Source organism: Macaca thibetana, chromosome 7 (assembly GCF_024542745.1).
Source record: "Macaca thibetana thibetana isolate TM-01 chromosome 7, ASM2454274v1, whole genome shotgun sequence".
NCBI classification, from domain to species: Eukaryota; Metazoa; Chordata; class Mammalia; order Primates; family Cercopithecidae; genus Macaca; species Macaca thibetana.
Window position 1 is genome coordinate 150,828,085 of NC_065584.1, and position 13,507 is coordinate 150,841,591.

The 13,507-nt window shown below is 44.2% G+C and overlaps 1 protein-coding gene across 5 annotated transcripts in view; it reads left to right on the forward strand.

Annotated features, from left to right (window-relative positions):
* Positions 1-13,507, forward strand: part of DIS3L (DIS3 like exosome 3'-5' exoribonuclease) — a 42,903-nt gene that overhangs the window by 13,515 nt on the left and 15,881 nt on the right. For 4 of the 5 annotated variants that reach the window (XM_050795933.1, XM_050795934.1, XM_050795936.1 and 1 more), the window contains exons 3-8: positions 71-199; positions 1,940-2,075; positions 5,272-5,448; positions 7,378-7,456; positions 8,374-8,553; positions 12,152-12,321. In XM_050795933.1, the coding sequence (XP_050651890.1) occupies positions 71-199; positions 1,940-2,075; positions 5,272-5,448; positions 7,378-7,456; positions 8,374-8,553; positions 12,152-12,321 (871 nt within the window). Of the gene's footprint in view, positions 1-70; positions 200-1,939; positions 2,076-5,271; positions 5,449-7,377; positions 7,457-8,373; positions 8,554-12,151; positions 12,322-13,507 lie in introns of those variants that run through there. The other variant, XM_050795937.1, reaches the window with a different exon arrangement.

Below are 13,507 nucleotides of genomic sequence, written 5' to 3' on the forward strand. Positions count from 1 at the left end.
ATCCTTAGCAAGAGATGGCAGTGGATGAGTACCTGCTTTGTTAGATTTATTTTTCTCCTCCGTGTCACAGACAGTATAACAAACTGCGAAACCTGCTGAAGGATGCGCGTCATGATTGCATTCTCTTTGCTAATGAATTCCAGCAATGCTGCTATCTGCCGCGGGAAAGAGGAGAGTCCATGGAGAAGTGGCAGACCAGGTATGGCCCTGACTTGCTGCCGTTTTCACACCATCGTCTTCTTTCATATCCTCATCATTGGCTGTTTGGGCGTTGATCTAAATAGTCTGCTAGAACAAACCAACAATTATTCTGGAACCGTGATTAACACCGAAATGCTTACCATGTCAATATTTTAGATATATCATTTGAATACATAACTGATACATTTTTTTGAAAATTGCAGTTAGGAAGATATAGGTACCCAGAGTATGTTTGCCCCAGACCCTAGCAGCTATCAGGATCATTCCAGTGACCTAGAAGTCATAACTTTAATACATGTATGTAGAAGGAAGGCAGAAGAGCTCCTTTTTTGTTTTTTAATTTTAATTTTTATTTTTGAGACAGTGTTTTTTGCTCTGTCACCCAGGCTGGAGTGCAGTGGTATGATCACAACTCACTGCAGCCTCGACCTCCCGAGCTCGAGTTTTCCTTCCACCTCAGCCTCCCAAGTAGCTGGGACCACAGGCCTGTGCCACCACACTCTTTTAATTTTTGTATTTTTTGTAGAAACGGGGCCCCATTATGTTGCCCAGGCTGGTCTTCAATTCCTGGGTTCAAGCGATCCACTTGTCTCAGCCTCCCAAAGTGCTGGGATTATAGGTGTCAGCCACTGTGCCCGGCCAGGCTTCTACTTACAGTCTTATTAAACTGAAACTGGTCACTTAATTCTGAAAAAACTACTTCAGGAAATACAGTGTCCTGATTTAAGTCTGCCGAAAGCAGAGCCTAAAGCAAGTCCTTGGGAGTGTGGAGTGTTTATGTAGAAAGCAGTTCCCAGAAGCAGGAGTGAGGAAGTGGGGAGAGTGAGATGGAGATGGAGGGCAGGTGGTGAAGGATGTGCTGCTGCTGCGGGAAATGAAGGCTCCATCAGTGCTGCTGAGGAGCCACACAGAATGTGCCTCAGAAGTTACCTTGAAAGCTGGGCATGGTGGCTCACGCTTATAATCCCAGCACTTTGGGAGGCTGAGGCTAGAGGATCAGGAGTTCGAGACCAGCCTGGATAACATAGTGAGACCCCATCTGTACAAAAAGTTAAAAATTAGCCGGGGATGGTGACATGCACCTGTAGTCCCAGCTACTCAGGAGGCTGAAGCAGGAGGATCACCTGAGCCTGGGAAGTCGAGGTTATAGTGAGCCATTATTCACCACTGCATTCCAGCCTAGGCGACAGAGTAAGACCCTGTCTCAATCCATCAATCAATCCAGTCCTATACACAGTTCTCCAGACCTGTTTCCCAGTTCCAGTTCTTTTTTGGAAGATTTCCAGGCATTTCACATGGTTCCATATCAGACCCTATTGGATTATGATCTTCAGCTACTTGCAGCTTAGTTTTTCTCTTAGCCAAATACTTGCTTCTTCATCTTTTAAGCCTCACATAACATAGCTTGTCATCTTGTGTGGTGCCCCAGTTAAACGGTGTAAAAGATGGCAGAGACTCGTGGTTTCTAGGCCATATCAAGAAATGAAGTCGTTGCAGTGGTGGTTGGATGTCTTAGGGAAGAGAAGTGAGGTTCTTTCTGGTTCATATTTGTATCCCCCAGAGCACCCAGCCCAGCGCTTCTTTATAATGGATACTCCAGAAGTATTTGTTGAATGAATGAATGAATGGTTATCTATATACACCAATGGATAGCAAATTAAAAGCCAGATGTGAAATTCTGAACAAGAGCTTGTGTTTGTCTGCCTGGGGAGAGCTCTCATACCCTTTGCTTTTCCAGGAGCATATACAACGCAGCTGTTTGGTACTATCATCACTGCCAGGACAGGATGCCAGTTGTTATGGTGACAGAAGATGAAGAGGCAGTTCAGCAGTATGGAAGTGAAACAGAAGGAGTATTCGTGATTTCTTTCAAGGTATTTGCAGATGTTGTATATGTATGAGTGCTCATTTTCTAAGTAGTACCCATAAGGCTCTAGATCCCTTTGGTAACACAGAAAAGAAAAAATAAAAGAGGAATAGACGTTAAGAAGTTCCATTTTGGCCAGTCGTGGTGGCTCATGCTTATAATCCCAGCACTCTGGAGGCCTAGACGGGAAGATCACTTGAGCTTAGGAGTTCAAGACCAGCTGGGCAATCTAGTGAGACCTTGTCTCCACAGAAAAAAAAAAAAAAAAAATATATATATATATATATATGTGTGTGTGTGTGTGTGTATATATATATATCCAAGCATGGTGGCACACACCTGTAGTCCCAGCTACTCAAGAGGCTGAGATGGGAGACTCACTTGAGCCTGGGAGATGGAAGCTATAGTGAGCCGTGAACACACCACTGTACTAATGCCTGGGTGACACAGCAAGACCCTATCTCAGCAAATGAAGTTCTAGGCCGGGCGCGGTGGCTCACGTCTGTAATCCCAGCACTTTGGGAGGCTGAGGCGGGGGGATCACAAGGTCAGGAGATCGAGACCATCCTGGCTAACACGGTAAAACCCCGTCTCTACTAAAAATACAAAAAATTAGCCAGGCGTGGTGGCGGGCGCCTGTAGTCCCAGCTACTCAAGAGGCTGAGGCAGGAGAATGGCGTGAACTGAGGAAGCGGAGCTTGCAGTGAGCCGAGATTGTGCTGCTTCACTCCAGCCTGGGTGACAGAGTGAGACGCTGTCTCAGAAAAAAAAAAAAAAAAAAAAAAAAAAATGAAGTTCTGCTTCTTCATTATGCCCCAACTATTTAACGTTGACTTTCACAAATTCAGACCAACTTTGACTATAAGGCCCACAGCATCTAATACCAGCCCAGTAAACTTCTACTGACAGTAAACTAACATTTATAAAATGGTGATGATGATGATGATAATAGGTTGAATAAAATTGCCAATATTCTTATTGTTGACCTATAAAATGGCAGTTTGACATGGTTCTACCTACTGGTAATAACCAACACATCTATGCCAGCCTCTTTTCTATGTCTATTATTTCATTTAATTCTTGCAACAACCCTGTGAGGTAGGTATTATTATTTAATCCTATTGGTAAGGAAACGGAAACACAGAAAGGCTAAGTAACTTGTTCCAAGTCACACAGTAGAAAATGGTAGGGTTATGATTAAAATCCAGGCAGTCAGACCCCAAAGCTCTTAGCCATCATGCTGTACTGCCTTCCAAGTTATTTTTCTGAAAATATACACGAAACAAACTGTCTTAAAGGCCGGTCTTTTTTTTCAACTGTTCCTCACTCTTCCCCACTTGTGAATGTTCATGGGGGTAATAGGGATAAATGAAAGGGTTGAGATGTGATATTATTTATGTGAATGCTGTCAGATCTGCTTGGTACAGATCTCAGACAGGAGTGGCATTATCAGTGACAGTTTCTTTGGACTGTCTCAGCAACGCAGTTCTGCCTATCTCTTAGGTACGTTTTTTGAGAGTAGGATGACTGTTAATCTCTCAACAGATCACTGGTCGCTTCTGTCTGCCTGGCTAGTCAATTAGGTTTCACTTGTTGATATCATTTTTTGGTGCAGAAACTAGAATAAGGCCCTGTATTATCCCTGTCAGTTTATAGAAAGTCTAGTTGGGTTTTGAATTGTAGATTCTCTAAGGGTTCCCAGGTGCATATATTGCTAAAGATTTGTCAATAGAATTTTCTTGGCCCTGCTATAAAAAAGTGCTGTGGCATGCCAGAGAATTCCAGGAGCGCTGGATATTAATGGCAGTGTCACTTGCTTTTTCTGTTGTAATACATCATGTCTTGTTCCTGCAGAGGACAGTTGACTAAAATTACATTTTTCTACTTTTTGTGAAAATTACTTTTCTCTGTAGTCCAGTGGTATCATACAGTTTTATTTTCTATAGCATTTCTCAAGAAAACTGTGTGACCAAGGGCTTCATAGAGGTGAATGATAGTAGAAAAAAGAGATATTGTGAAGTTCAGATGAGTGGGAAGCCTAGAATTTTCTGTGGGGACTTGAAGTTAGATGGAGAAGAGCCAAGATGATAAATCCCTCTTGAAGAGGTGGTTCATAATGACAAAGTGTGGTGTTGATAAGTGATAAGCGACCATAGAATTCAGGCACTGACGTTAGCACAGACAGAATTTCTGGAAGGAGTAGGGAAAGAAAGGAAGCAGTTTTAACAGGACTCTGAAATTAGTGGGAGAAATGCTGGAGTTGACAGTAAGTATAACCTGTTTGCTTTTCGATTCGAGAACAGAGAATGTGCTAGACTCTACCCCTCAGACTTAAAAGTTGAGTTAAAATACATAAAAAAGACAAGAATGGCCCAGCACAGTGGCCCATGCCTGTAATCCAGCACTTCGGAAGGCCAAAGCTGGAGGAACACTTGAGCCCAGGAGGTCAAGGCTACAGTGAGCCAGGATCATGCCACTTATACTCCAGCATGGGCAACAGAGCAAGACCCTGTCTCTTAAAAAAAAAAAAAAAGGACAAGAATGTACACATATTGCTGGGCACAGTGGCTCACGCCTGTAATCCCAGCACTTTGGGTGGCCAGGACAGGAGGATCACTTGAGCCCAGGAGTTTGAGACCAGCCTGGACTACATAGTGAGACCTCATCTCTACAAAAAATTAAAAAATTAGCCATGTACGGTGGCATGTGCCTCTAGTCCCAGCCACTTGGGGGGCTGAGGTGGGAGGATTGCTTAGGGCAGGGGGAGGTCAAGGCTGCAGTGAGCCAAGATCACGCCACTGCATCCAGCTTGGGCTACAGAATGAGGCCCTGTCTCAAAAAAAAGTACACATACATAGGCCATTGTCTGCAGCAATTAGATACACATAAAGACAGGCTGCCTGGACGTGTGCAGGTGTGTTTGTAGTGTGTGTGGAGAGAAAGAGACTTGAAAGCACAAAGTAGCCTAGGAGGTGCAAGTGTTCCACGGTGGGGTGGCCTTGTGGGGCTCGTTTGGCAGGCTCAGGGGTTAATGTGGTAGTAGAGAACCAACGGTGGAGTGAGGCTCAGGAAGTCCTGCTCACTGAGCACCCCCTCAAAACAGCAGGCCAGCAGAAGTTCCCAGTCAGGAGTTTCTGTAGTAGTACCATGATGAAGAATCAGTACCTTCTGACCGTGTTTCTCTGTGCCTTTGTTAAATACAGAATTACCTGGACAATTTCTGGCCTGATTTAAAAGCTGCCCACGAGCTTTGTGATTCTATCCTTCAGTCTCGACGGGAGAGAGAGAACGAGAGTCAGGAGAGCCACGGGAAGGAGTATCCAGAACATCTTCCTTTGGAAGTGTTAGAAGCTGGGATTAAATCTGGACGCTATATCCAGGTGAGGGTGGTAATTTAGAATGTATCAGGGCTGGGCACAGTGGCTCATGCCTGTAATCCCAGCACTTTGGCTAAGGCTGGTAGATTGCTTGAGCCCAGGAACTAGAGACAAGACTAGGCAACACAGTGAAACCCCGTCTCTAGAAAAAATTCAAAAATTAGCCAGGCGTGCTGGTGTGTACCTGTACTCCCAGATTACTCAGGAGGTTGAGGCAGGAGGATCACTTTAGCCTGGATGGTTGAGGCTGCAGTGAGCCATGATTGCACCACTGCCCTCCAGCCTGGGTGACAGCAAGAACCTGTCTCAAAACAAAACAAAACAAAACAAAAAATCTTTCAGGACCAACCAGTATGTTTTCTCCTCTTTTTACTGCATCCTGTCACAGGCCTCTGATTTCACAGGCTGCAAACAAGATGGGCATGAGTAAGTCACGGCTGTCAGTGTTTCAGGTGGCTTGGGAGTCATTCTTTCCGTAGACACTGATGGCCCAGCTTGAAGCTACTCTGCGATGATAAGTCTTTAATTCTGTTACATATAGAACATCATACAAGCAGAATGTGGAAGTCTCCTGGTAAATGCCTCCTGTCACTAGAAAAAAACATATCTCTTTGAATCAAGGTCTGGAGGTTTGGTGATACTGTAAAATTGGTGAAATTTAGCTTCTTTCCTCCTTTGCCATTTTTTTCTCTGCCCCTTTCAAGGGTTTCTTTGTGATCCTCCCAGGACCCTAGAACCCAGATGCTGTCAGGGTCTTTGGAAGAAATCAAATACAGTTTTTATTCAGATTTCAACAGTTTTATATACACTCATTTATGTGTGTATGTGTGTGTAGCTCTATGCAGTTTTATCACATGCATAGATTTGTGTATCTACCACCACAATCAAGATACAGAACTGTTCTATCATGGAGTTTGCATTTCTAATGAGCAGCTCAGTAGATGATCAGCCACAATCTAAGAACATCACTCCAAAGCCCCTCCCTAAAAGTGTGGGGATTTTAAATGAGTATGCCTAGAGAGGCTAATGTTTCCAACTTAGTAGTAAAGTTTATGGCATTCCTGGGAGGATATATATTTTTTATTTTAATTTAATTATATTTATTTATTTATTTATTTTTGAGACGCAGTCACGCTCTGTCGCCAGGATGGAGTGCAGTGGTGCGATCTTGGCTCACTGCAACCTCTGCCTCCCAAGTTCAAGCGATTCTTCTGCCTCAGCCTCCTGAGTAGCTGGGACTACAGGCGCCCGCCACCACGCCCAGCTAATTTTTGTATTTTTAGTAGAGATGGGGTTTTACTGTGTTGGCCAGAATGGTGTTGATCTCTTGACCTCGTGATCCGCCCACCTCAGCCTTCCAAGGTGCTGAGATTACAGGCATGAGCCACTGTGCCCGGCCCCTGGGAGGATATTTTGAGATAGAAGATTTTTAAAAGACTACTCATCAGTTACGTAAGATGAGCCTGGTACTTTCAGCAGTTTGTATAGCTAAAAGTAGTTCAAAATGATGGTATTTTTCTCTAAAGAAAATAAACCTTAGTGACTAATATTATTCCTACCCGCACATGGTGAAACCCTGTCTCTACTAAAAATACAAAAAATTAGCCGGGCGTGGTGGAGGGCACCTGTAATCCCAGCTACTTGGGAGGCTGAGGCAGGAAAATTGCTTGAACCCGGGAGGCAGAGGTTGCAGTGAGCCAAGATTGTGACACCACACTCCTGCCTGAGTGACAGAGTAGGACTCCATCTCGAAAAAGAGGAAAAAAAAATATGTATATGTGTGTGTGTGTGTGTGTATAATTCCTAAAGGGATCACAAACCTTGAATATTATGGGGATGTTTTCACATAATTTTAAAAACTAGACCTTTTGGAGATAAACCAGGCAGAAAAGAACATTTTTCACATTGATTTTTTTTTTATTATGATTTTAGGGAATTCTGAATGTCAACAAACACAGAGCCCAAATAGAAGCTTTTGTTCGACTTCAGGGAGCCAGCAGTAAAGATTCAGGTTCAGTATAAACCTTACATAAATGTCCGTACTCCTTTTTTATTCTGACGTTATACAATGAAGAAAGCAAAGTTGAAATTGTCATGTCCTATGTGTCCTGTTATGTATGCCTACATACATTGGTTATGTGGGATTGTCGAGGGGGGGGTGTTCCCCTAGCTTTTTGTCTATAATTTCTAATTTTATTGTAATAAATTTAAACTACAACACAGAGAAGCAAAGCAACTTGCCCAAGATCACACACCTGGTAAGTGGTGGAGCTGAATTTGTAGCCAAGGCTGTTTGGCTGTGATTTTAACATACTACTCTGTGCTGCCTCAATGTGCTATATTGCTTTATTGGAGTAAATTTTTTTTAAGTAATAAAGAAAAAAAGTGTAAATAAGTTGTGTCATAATCAGGTGTAGTTCTTAGTTCTGTAATGACAGGGTGAAAAAGAAAACCTGCTAGTCAAAGGAGCGTGACTGGGTCAAGAGAGAATGAGAAACTGGCTTTCTTTGGGCCCTTGCTTGTCAGAATTCTCCCTGTCGGTTCTGCCCTATCTAGTTCCTCAGCCCATTGACCACTCCCTTGGCTGTGTAGGATCCTAAAGGTATTTGACAGAAGTCCAGCATAGGCTCACATAGTTGCATGCAGGGAACTAATACCTTTTTAAAAGGTGGTGAGGGGGGTGGGGGTATTTTTTTAAAAGATGATTGAGGGTGGCACTTATGAAAGCTCAATATACAGTATGACATGGTGCCAGCAATTCTTCATGCCTAACCTGCAGAACAAAAGAAGTTTGACTTTACCTTTGAAAGGAAGAAACTTTACTTGCCGGAGTGCCAATTAGACTTTGAGTATATTACGCACAGAATGCCTCACTGGTGTGCCATTCCCTCAGCTTTACGGGTTTTTTCTGTGCTGCCCCAAACACAGATTTAGTCAGTGACATCCTAATCCACGGGATGAAGGCTCGAAACCGCTCGATTCATGGAGATGTGGTAGTTGTGGAGCTGCTCCCTAAAAATGAGTGGAAAGGAAGAACCGTAGCCCTGTGTGAGAATGACTGTGACGACAAGGCTTCGGGCGAGTCCCCAAGTGAGCCCATGCCTACAGGTAAGCCAGCTGGAGAGCCACTCCAATGTCCATTTTTCTTGTGGAATTATATTTATCTTCTCCTTAGCAATCCAGAAATACTGCCCTTATTTTATTTATTTATTTAATTTAAATTGACAAAAACTGTATTTATTGTATATAATATGATTTTTTAAATGTATTTATTGCATATAATATGATGTTTTGATATAATACATTGGAGAATGGCTAGACTGAGCTAATTAACCCAGTGTGTTAACCTCACACACTGTGTGGTGAAAACACTTAAGATCTACTCTCTTAGCAATTTTCAAGAATACAGTACATTGTTATTAACTATAGTCACAGGTTGTACAATAATAGTTCCTAACACGAGATATAGTCTCTTCCCCTCCATTATCAGTTTCCCCTCTGCGGGTTTATTTTACTCTCATCAGTACCCAGATATGCTGTAATGGCTTTCCTCTTAAAATCAAACCAAAAATCCTCTCTGAGTCCCACGTCCCTTTCAGCTGCTGCCCCTTATCTTTAAAGTCAGAGTATAGTTACTCTACATTCTCTCTTCCTCCCCGCCAGCCTCTCATGCCTGCCATTCTGACACCTCCCAAGCCCTACTCCTCTAAAGTTGTTCTTGCCAAGGTCACCAGTGACCCCACTGCCAGAGCACTGGTCAGCCTCCATCATCTGGAAGCTGTCAGCAGCACTTGGCTGGGGGGCCTCTGCCTTCCATGGGGCTTCTCCCAGTTCTCCCACCCAGCTGGCTGCTCTTCTCAATTCTCCTCCTGGCTCTGCATCTCATTGTCCTCTTGGATATGCAAGGGCCCCATGCTGGATCTTCTGTTCTCTGCACTCTCTCCCTTGGGGATCTCCTGCAGTCCTTTGATTTTGTATCTCTGGCCCTTCCTCGGCTTCTGGTTTTGTTTACTCAGTTGTCTATTTGGCATCTTCCCCTCAGACTTAACATGTCCCACACAGACTCCTGATTTCACCCCTAGACCTGCTGTTCCCCACGTGTCCCCCAGTCTCAGTAAAGGGCAAATTCATTCTTGGAGTTGGTCAACCCAAGACACCTTGGGGTTATCCTTTACTTTTTTTTTTTTTTTTACTCATCAACAAATGCTGGCAGCTCCAACTCTAATGCATGGCCTGAATTCAGCCACCTGCCACACTTCCCCCACAGCTCTCCCACTTCAGTCCATTGGCACCTCAGGATCGTTGCAGCAGCCTCCTCACTGCTCTCCTTGCTCCCACCATTGCCCCTCCCCATGTAATCTTTTCTCCACTCAGACACACAATGATCCTTCAGAAAGTGAGTTGAGGAAGAGGGTGCTGTGGCTCATGCCTGTAATCCCAGCACTTTGGGAGGCTGAGGTGGATGGATCACTTGAGGTCAGCAGTTCGAGACCAGCCTGGCCAACATGGTGAAACCCCGTCTCTACTAAAAATACAAAAATTAGCCGGGCGTGGTGGTGCACACCTGTAGTCCCAGCTACTGGGAAGCTGAGGCACAAGAACTGCTTGAACCCAGGAGGCGGAGGTTGCAGTGAGCTAAGATCGCGCCGCTCTACTCCAGCCTGGGCAAGAGAGTGAGACATTGTCTCCAAAAAAGAAAAAAGAAAAAGAAAGCGAGAGTTGGCTCCTCTCATTTCTCTGCTCAAAACTCTTCAATGGCTGGTTCCTGTTTCACTCAGAATAAAATCCAAAGTCCTTACCATGGCCTACAAGGCCCCACCAGCTGAGGCCGCCTTCTGCCATTTTCCTCTTCATGCTTCTGCTCCAGCTGCATTGAAGACTTGTTCTTTCTACCACCTGGATGAAGCTTTCCCCAAATAGCCTCACGTCTGTTTTCCTCACTCTCTCAAGTCACTGTTCAAATGTCACTTTATTTAAAATAGCTGCCACTTCTGACCCTCTGTCACTCTTGGTCACCTTACCCTACCTTGTATCTTTCTTAGCAACTGTCACAACTTCACTTTTTTTTTTTTTTGGTCTATTTTTCACCCCCACAGACACCCAAACTGATTTTTTATAAACCCCATGAAATCAGGGACTTTACCTATTATGATACTGCTGTATTCCCTGGACCTAGAACAAAGCCTCATCCCTGGTTGGAGCGCAATAAATATTTGTGAAAAACAAAAGAAAAAAGAATATTTTTAACTATTAAAGTTTGGTCTTGGCTTCAGTCAGTGATGATTGGAAGTGTTGTGTGTCAGTCTTATGATCTGTATACTTTTCTGTGTATAATGGACCAAATGAGATTGGCTGGTGAGAGAAGGCAAGAAAGACTGAAAATGCGCAGTTGAGGGCGTGGTTTAAAACCAGTGTGAAAATCATTGACTTTTCCCAATATATCAAAACGAGATTGATAAGACAATGGCAAAAGAGAGAAAATGGGACAAGTGGATTCTAAATGTTATCTCAGGAAGAGAGAGCATACTGACAATGTTATTTAAAAAGCCGTCTTTGCTGGGCATAATGGCACGTGCCCATAGACCCAGCTACCCAGGAGGATGGATTGAGCCCAGGAGTTTGAGACTGTAACGTACAATGATAGTGTCTGTGAATAGCCACTGCACTCTAACCTATACAGCATAGTGAAATCCTGTTTCTTTTTTTTTTTTTTTTTTTTTTTTTGAGACGGAGTCTCGCTCTGTCGCCCAGGCTGGAGTGCAGTGGCCGGATCTTGGCTCACTGCAAGCTCCGCCTCCCGGGTTTACGCCATTCTCCTGCCTCAGCCTCCCGTGTAGCTGGGACTACAGGCGCCGCTACCTCGCCCGGCTAGTTTTTTGTATTTTTTAGTAGAGACGGGGTTGCACTGTGTTAGCCAGGATGGTCTTGATCTCCTGACCTCGTGATCCGCCCGTCTCGGCCTCCCAAAGTGCTGGGATTACAGGCTTGAGCCACCGCGCCCGGCCGTGAAATCCTGTTTCTTAAAAAGAAGGAAAGAGAGAGAGAGAGAGAGAGAGAGAGAGAGGGAGGGAGGGAGGGAGGGAGGGAGGGAGGGAGAGAGAGAGAGAGAGAGAGAGAGAGAGAGAGAGAGAAAGAAAAAGTGTTTTTAAATTATCCATCTTTAAAATAAAATACCAAGAAGGCAAATCTTAAAACATACCTTTTCTTGTTGTTGTTGTGTGTGTTTTGGATTTTGTTTATGTGTTTGTTTTTGAGACAGAGTCTCACTCTGCTTGCCCAGGCTGGAGTGTAGTGGCACCATCTTGGCTCACTGCAACTTCCACCTCCCAGGTTCAGGCAATTCTCCTGCCTCAGCCTCCTGAACAGCTGTGATTACCGGTGCGCACCACCATGCCCAGCTAATTTTTGTATTTTGTAGAGGTGGGGTTTCACCATGTTGGCCGGGCTGGTCTTGAACTCCTGGCCTCACATGATCCTCCTGCCTCAGCCTCCCAAAGTGCTGGGATTACAGGCATGAGCCACCATGCCCAGCCATTATTGTTGTTAATAAAAGCTTCCTTTCAAAAACGTTCTTGAGTTGGGTGGATGTGCTTGAAAAAAAAATAGGACACTGTATTTCTTTTTCTTTTCCTTACTGCCTGAGGTGGTCAGAGTCACTAGATAGGTGGCACCTAACTAGTTAATGCCTTGTTTTGTTTTCCCAAAGGTCGAGTGGTGGGCATACTTCAGAAGAACTGGCGGGATTATGTGGTGACATTTCCATCCAAAGAAGAGGTCCAATCTCAGGGCAAAACTGCTCAGAAAATCCTGGTTACACCTTGGGATTACAGAATTCCCAAAATTCGAATCAGCACTCAGCAAGCAGAAGCCCTCCAGGTGGCCGGCATTCTTCCTCTACTGTGGAATCTCTGCTCTTCTGTCGTTGCCAGCTTTTCAGCAGTACCAGAAAGCATTATTAATTCTTTTGCATATAAGGAAATGAATTATTGATGGCATCTGGCATTCCAAGATACTGGGATGTGTTTTTTGGGGGGTTTTTTTGTTTCGTTTTGTTTTTCCAAGACGGAGTCTCACTCTGTCGCCCAGGCTGGAGTGCAGTGGCGCGATCTTGGCTTATTGCAACCTCAGCCTCCCGGGTTCAAGCAATTCCCCTGCCTCAGCCTCCCAAGTAGCTGGGATTACAGGCTCCCACCACCGCGCCCAACTAATTTTTGTATTTTTAGTAGAGATAGGGTTTCACTATGTTGGCCAGGCCAGTTTTGAACTCCTGACCTCATGATCCGCCACCTCTGCCTCCCAAAGTGCTGGAATTATAGGTGTGAGCTTCCATGCCCGGCCGTGTTTTTATGTTTTTTAATTTGTTTTTTGTAGAGATGGGGTCTCACTTTGTTGCACAGGCTGGTCTTGAACTACTGACCTCAAGCAATCCTCCTGCCTTGGCCCCCCAAAGTGCTGGAATCACAGGCATGAGCCACTGTGCCCAGCCCCAAGATTCTGTTTTTTAAAAATTCTAAATATATGAGAACCATCCATTAAATAGTCTGTGGTTAATAAATTCAGGCCAGAGAGAAATTGTCCTAGAAAGAGCTATGTAGGACAACCAGAGAGAACATACATTATCCAGCTGTCCAAGACAGAAACTTTCAATAGATACACTTTGCCAACACTAACAAGCTTTCCTCCAGCAAACAATATAGAAATACGATCACTCTGCCCTGTAGGGATGATGTAGTGGTACTTCACAGAATTGATTATCCATAAAGGAATATAGCACTAGAAAGAAGACATAAACAAGAAGGTTAGAAATTAACCTTTACTTGTGTCAAAGAGTATGGGCATTGCCCAATTTAATTCCCCCTGATATTTTTCAGTTTGTAAATGAGACACTAAAGCAGGATGTCCCCGGCCAGTAACCTGGCCATTGTACTTTTTACATCTTGAAGCTTTATGCAGGCTCTCCAGGCCAGTTGCACCTAATATGTTTTCCATTCCCATGGTTTGCTGGAATTTTTGGGTAGTGGGGATTCAGTTTACACTGACACCTTCTTCTACGCCAAAGACC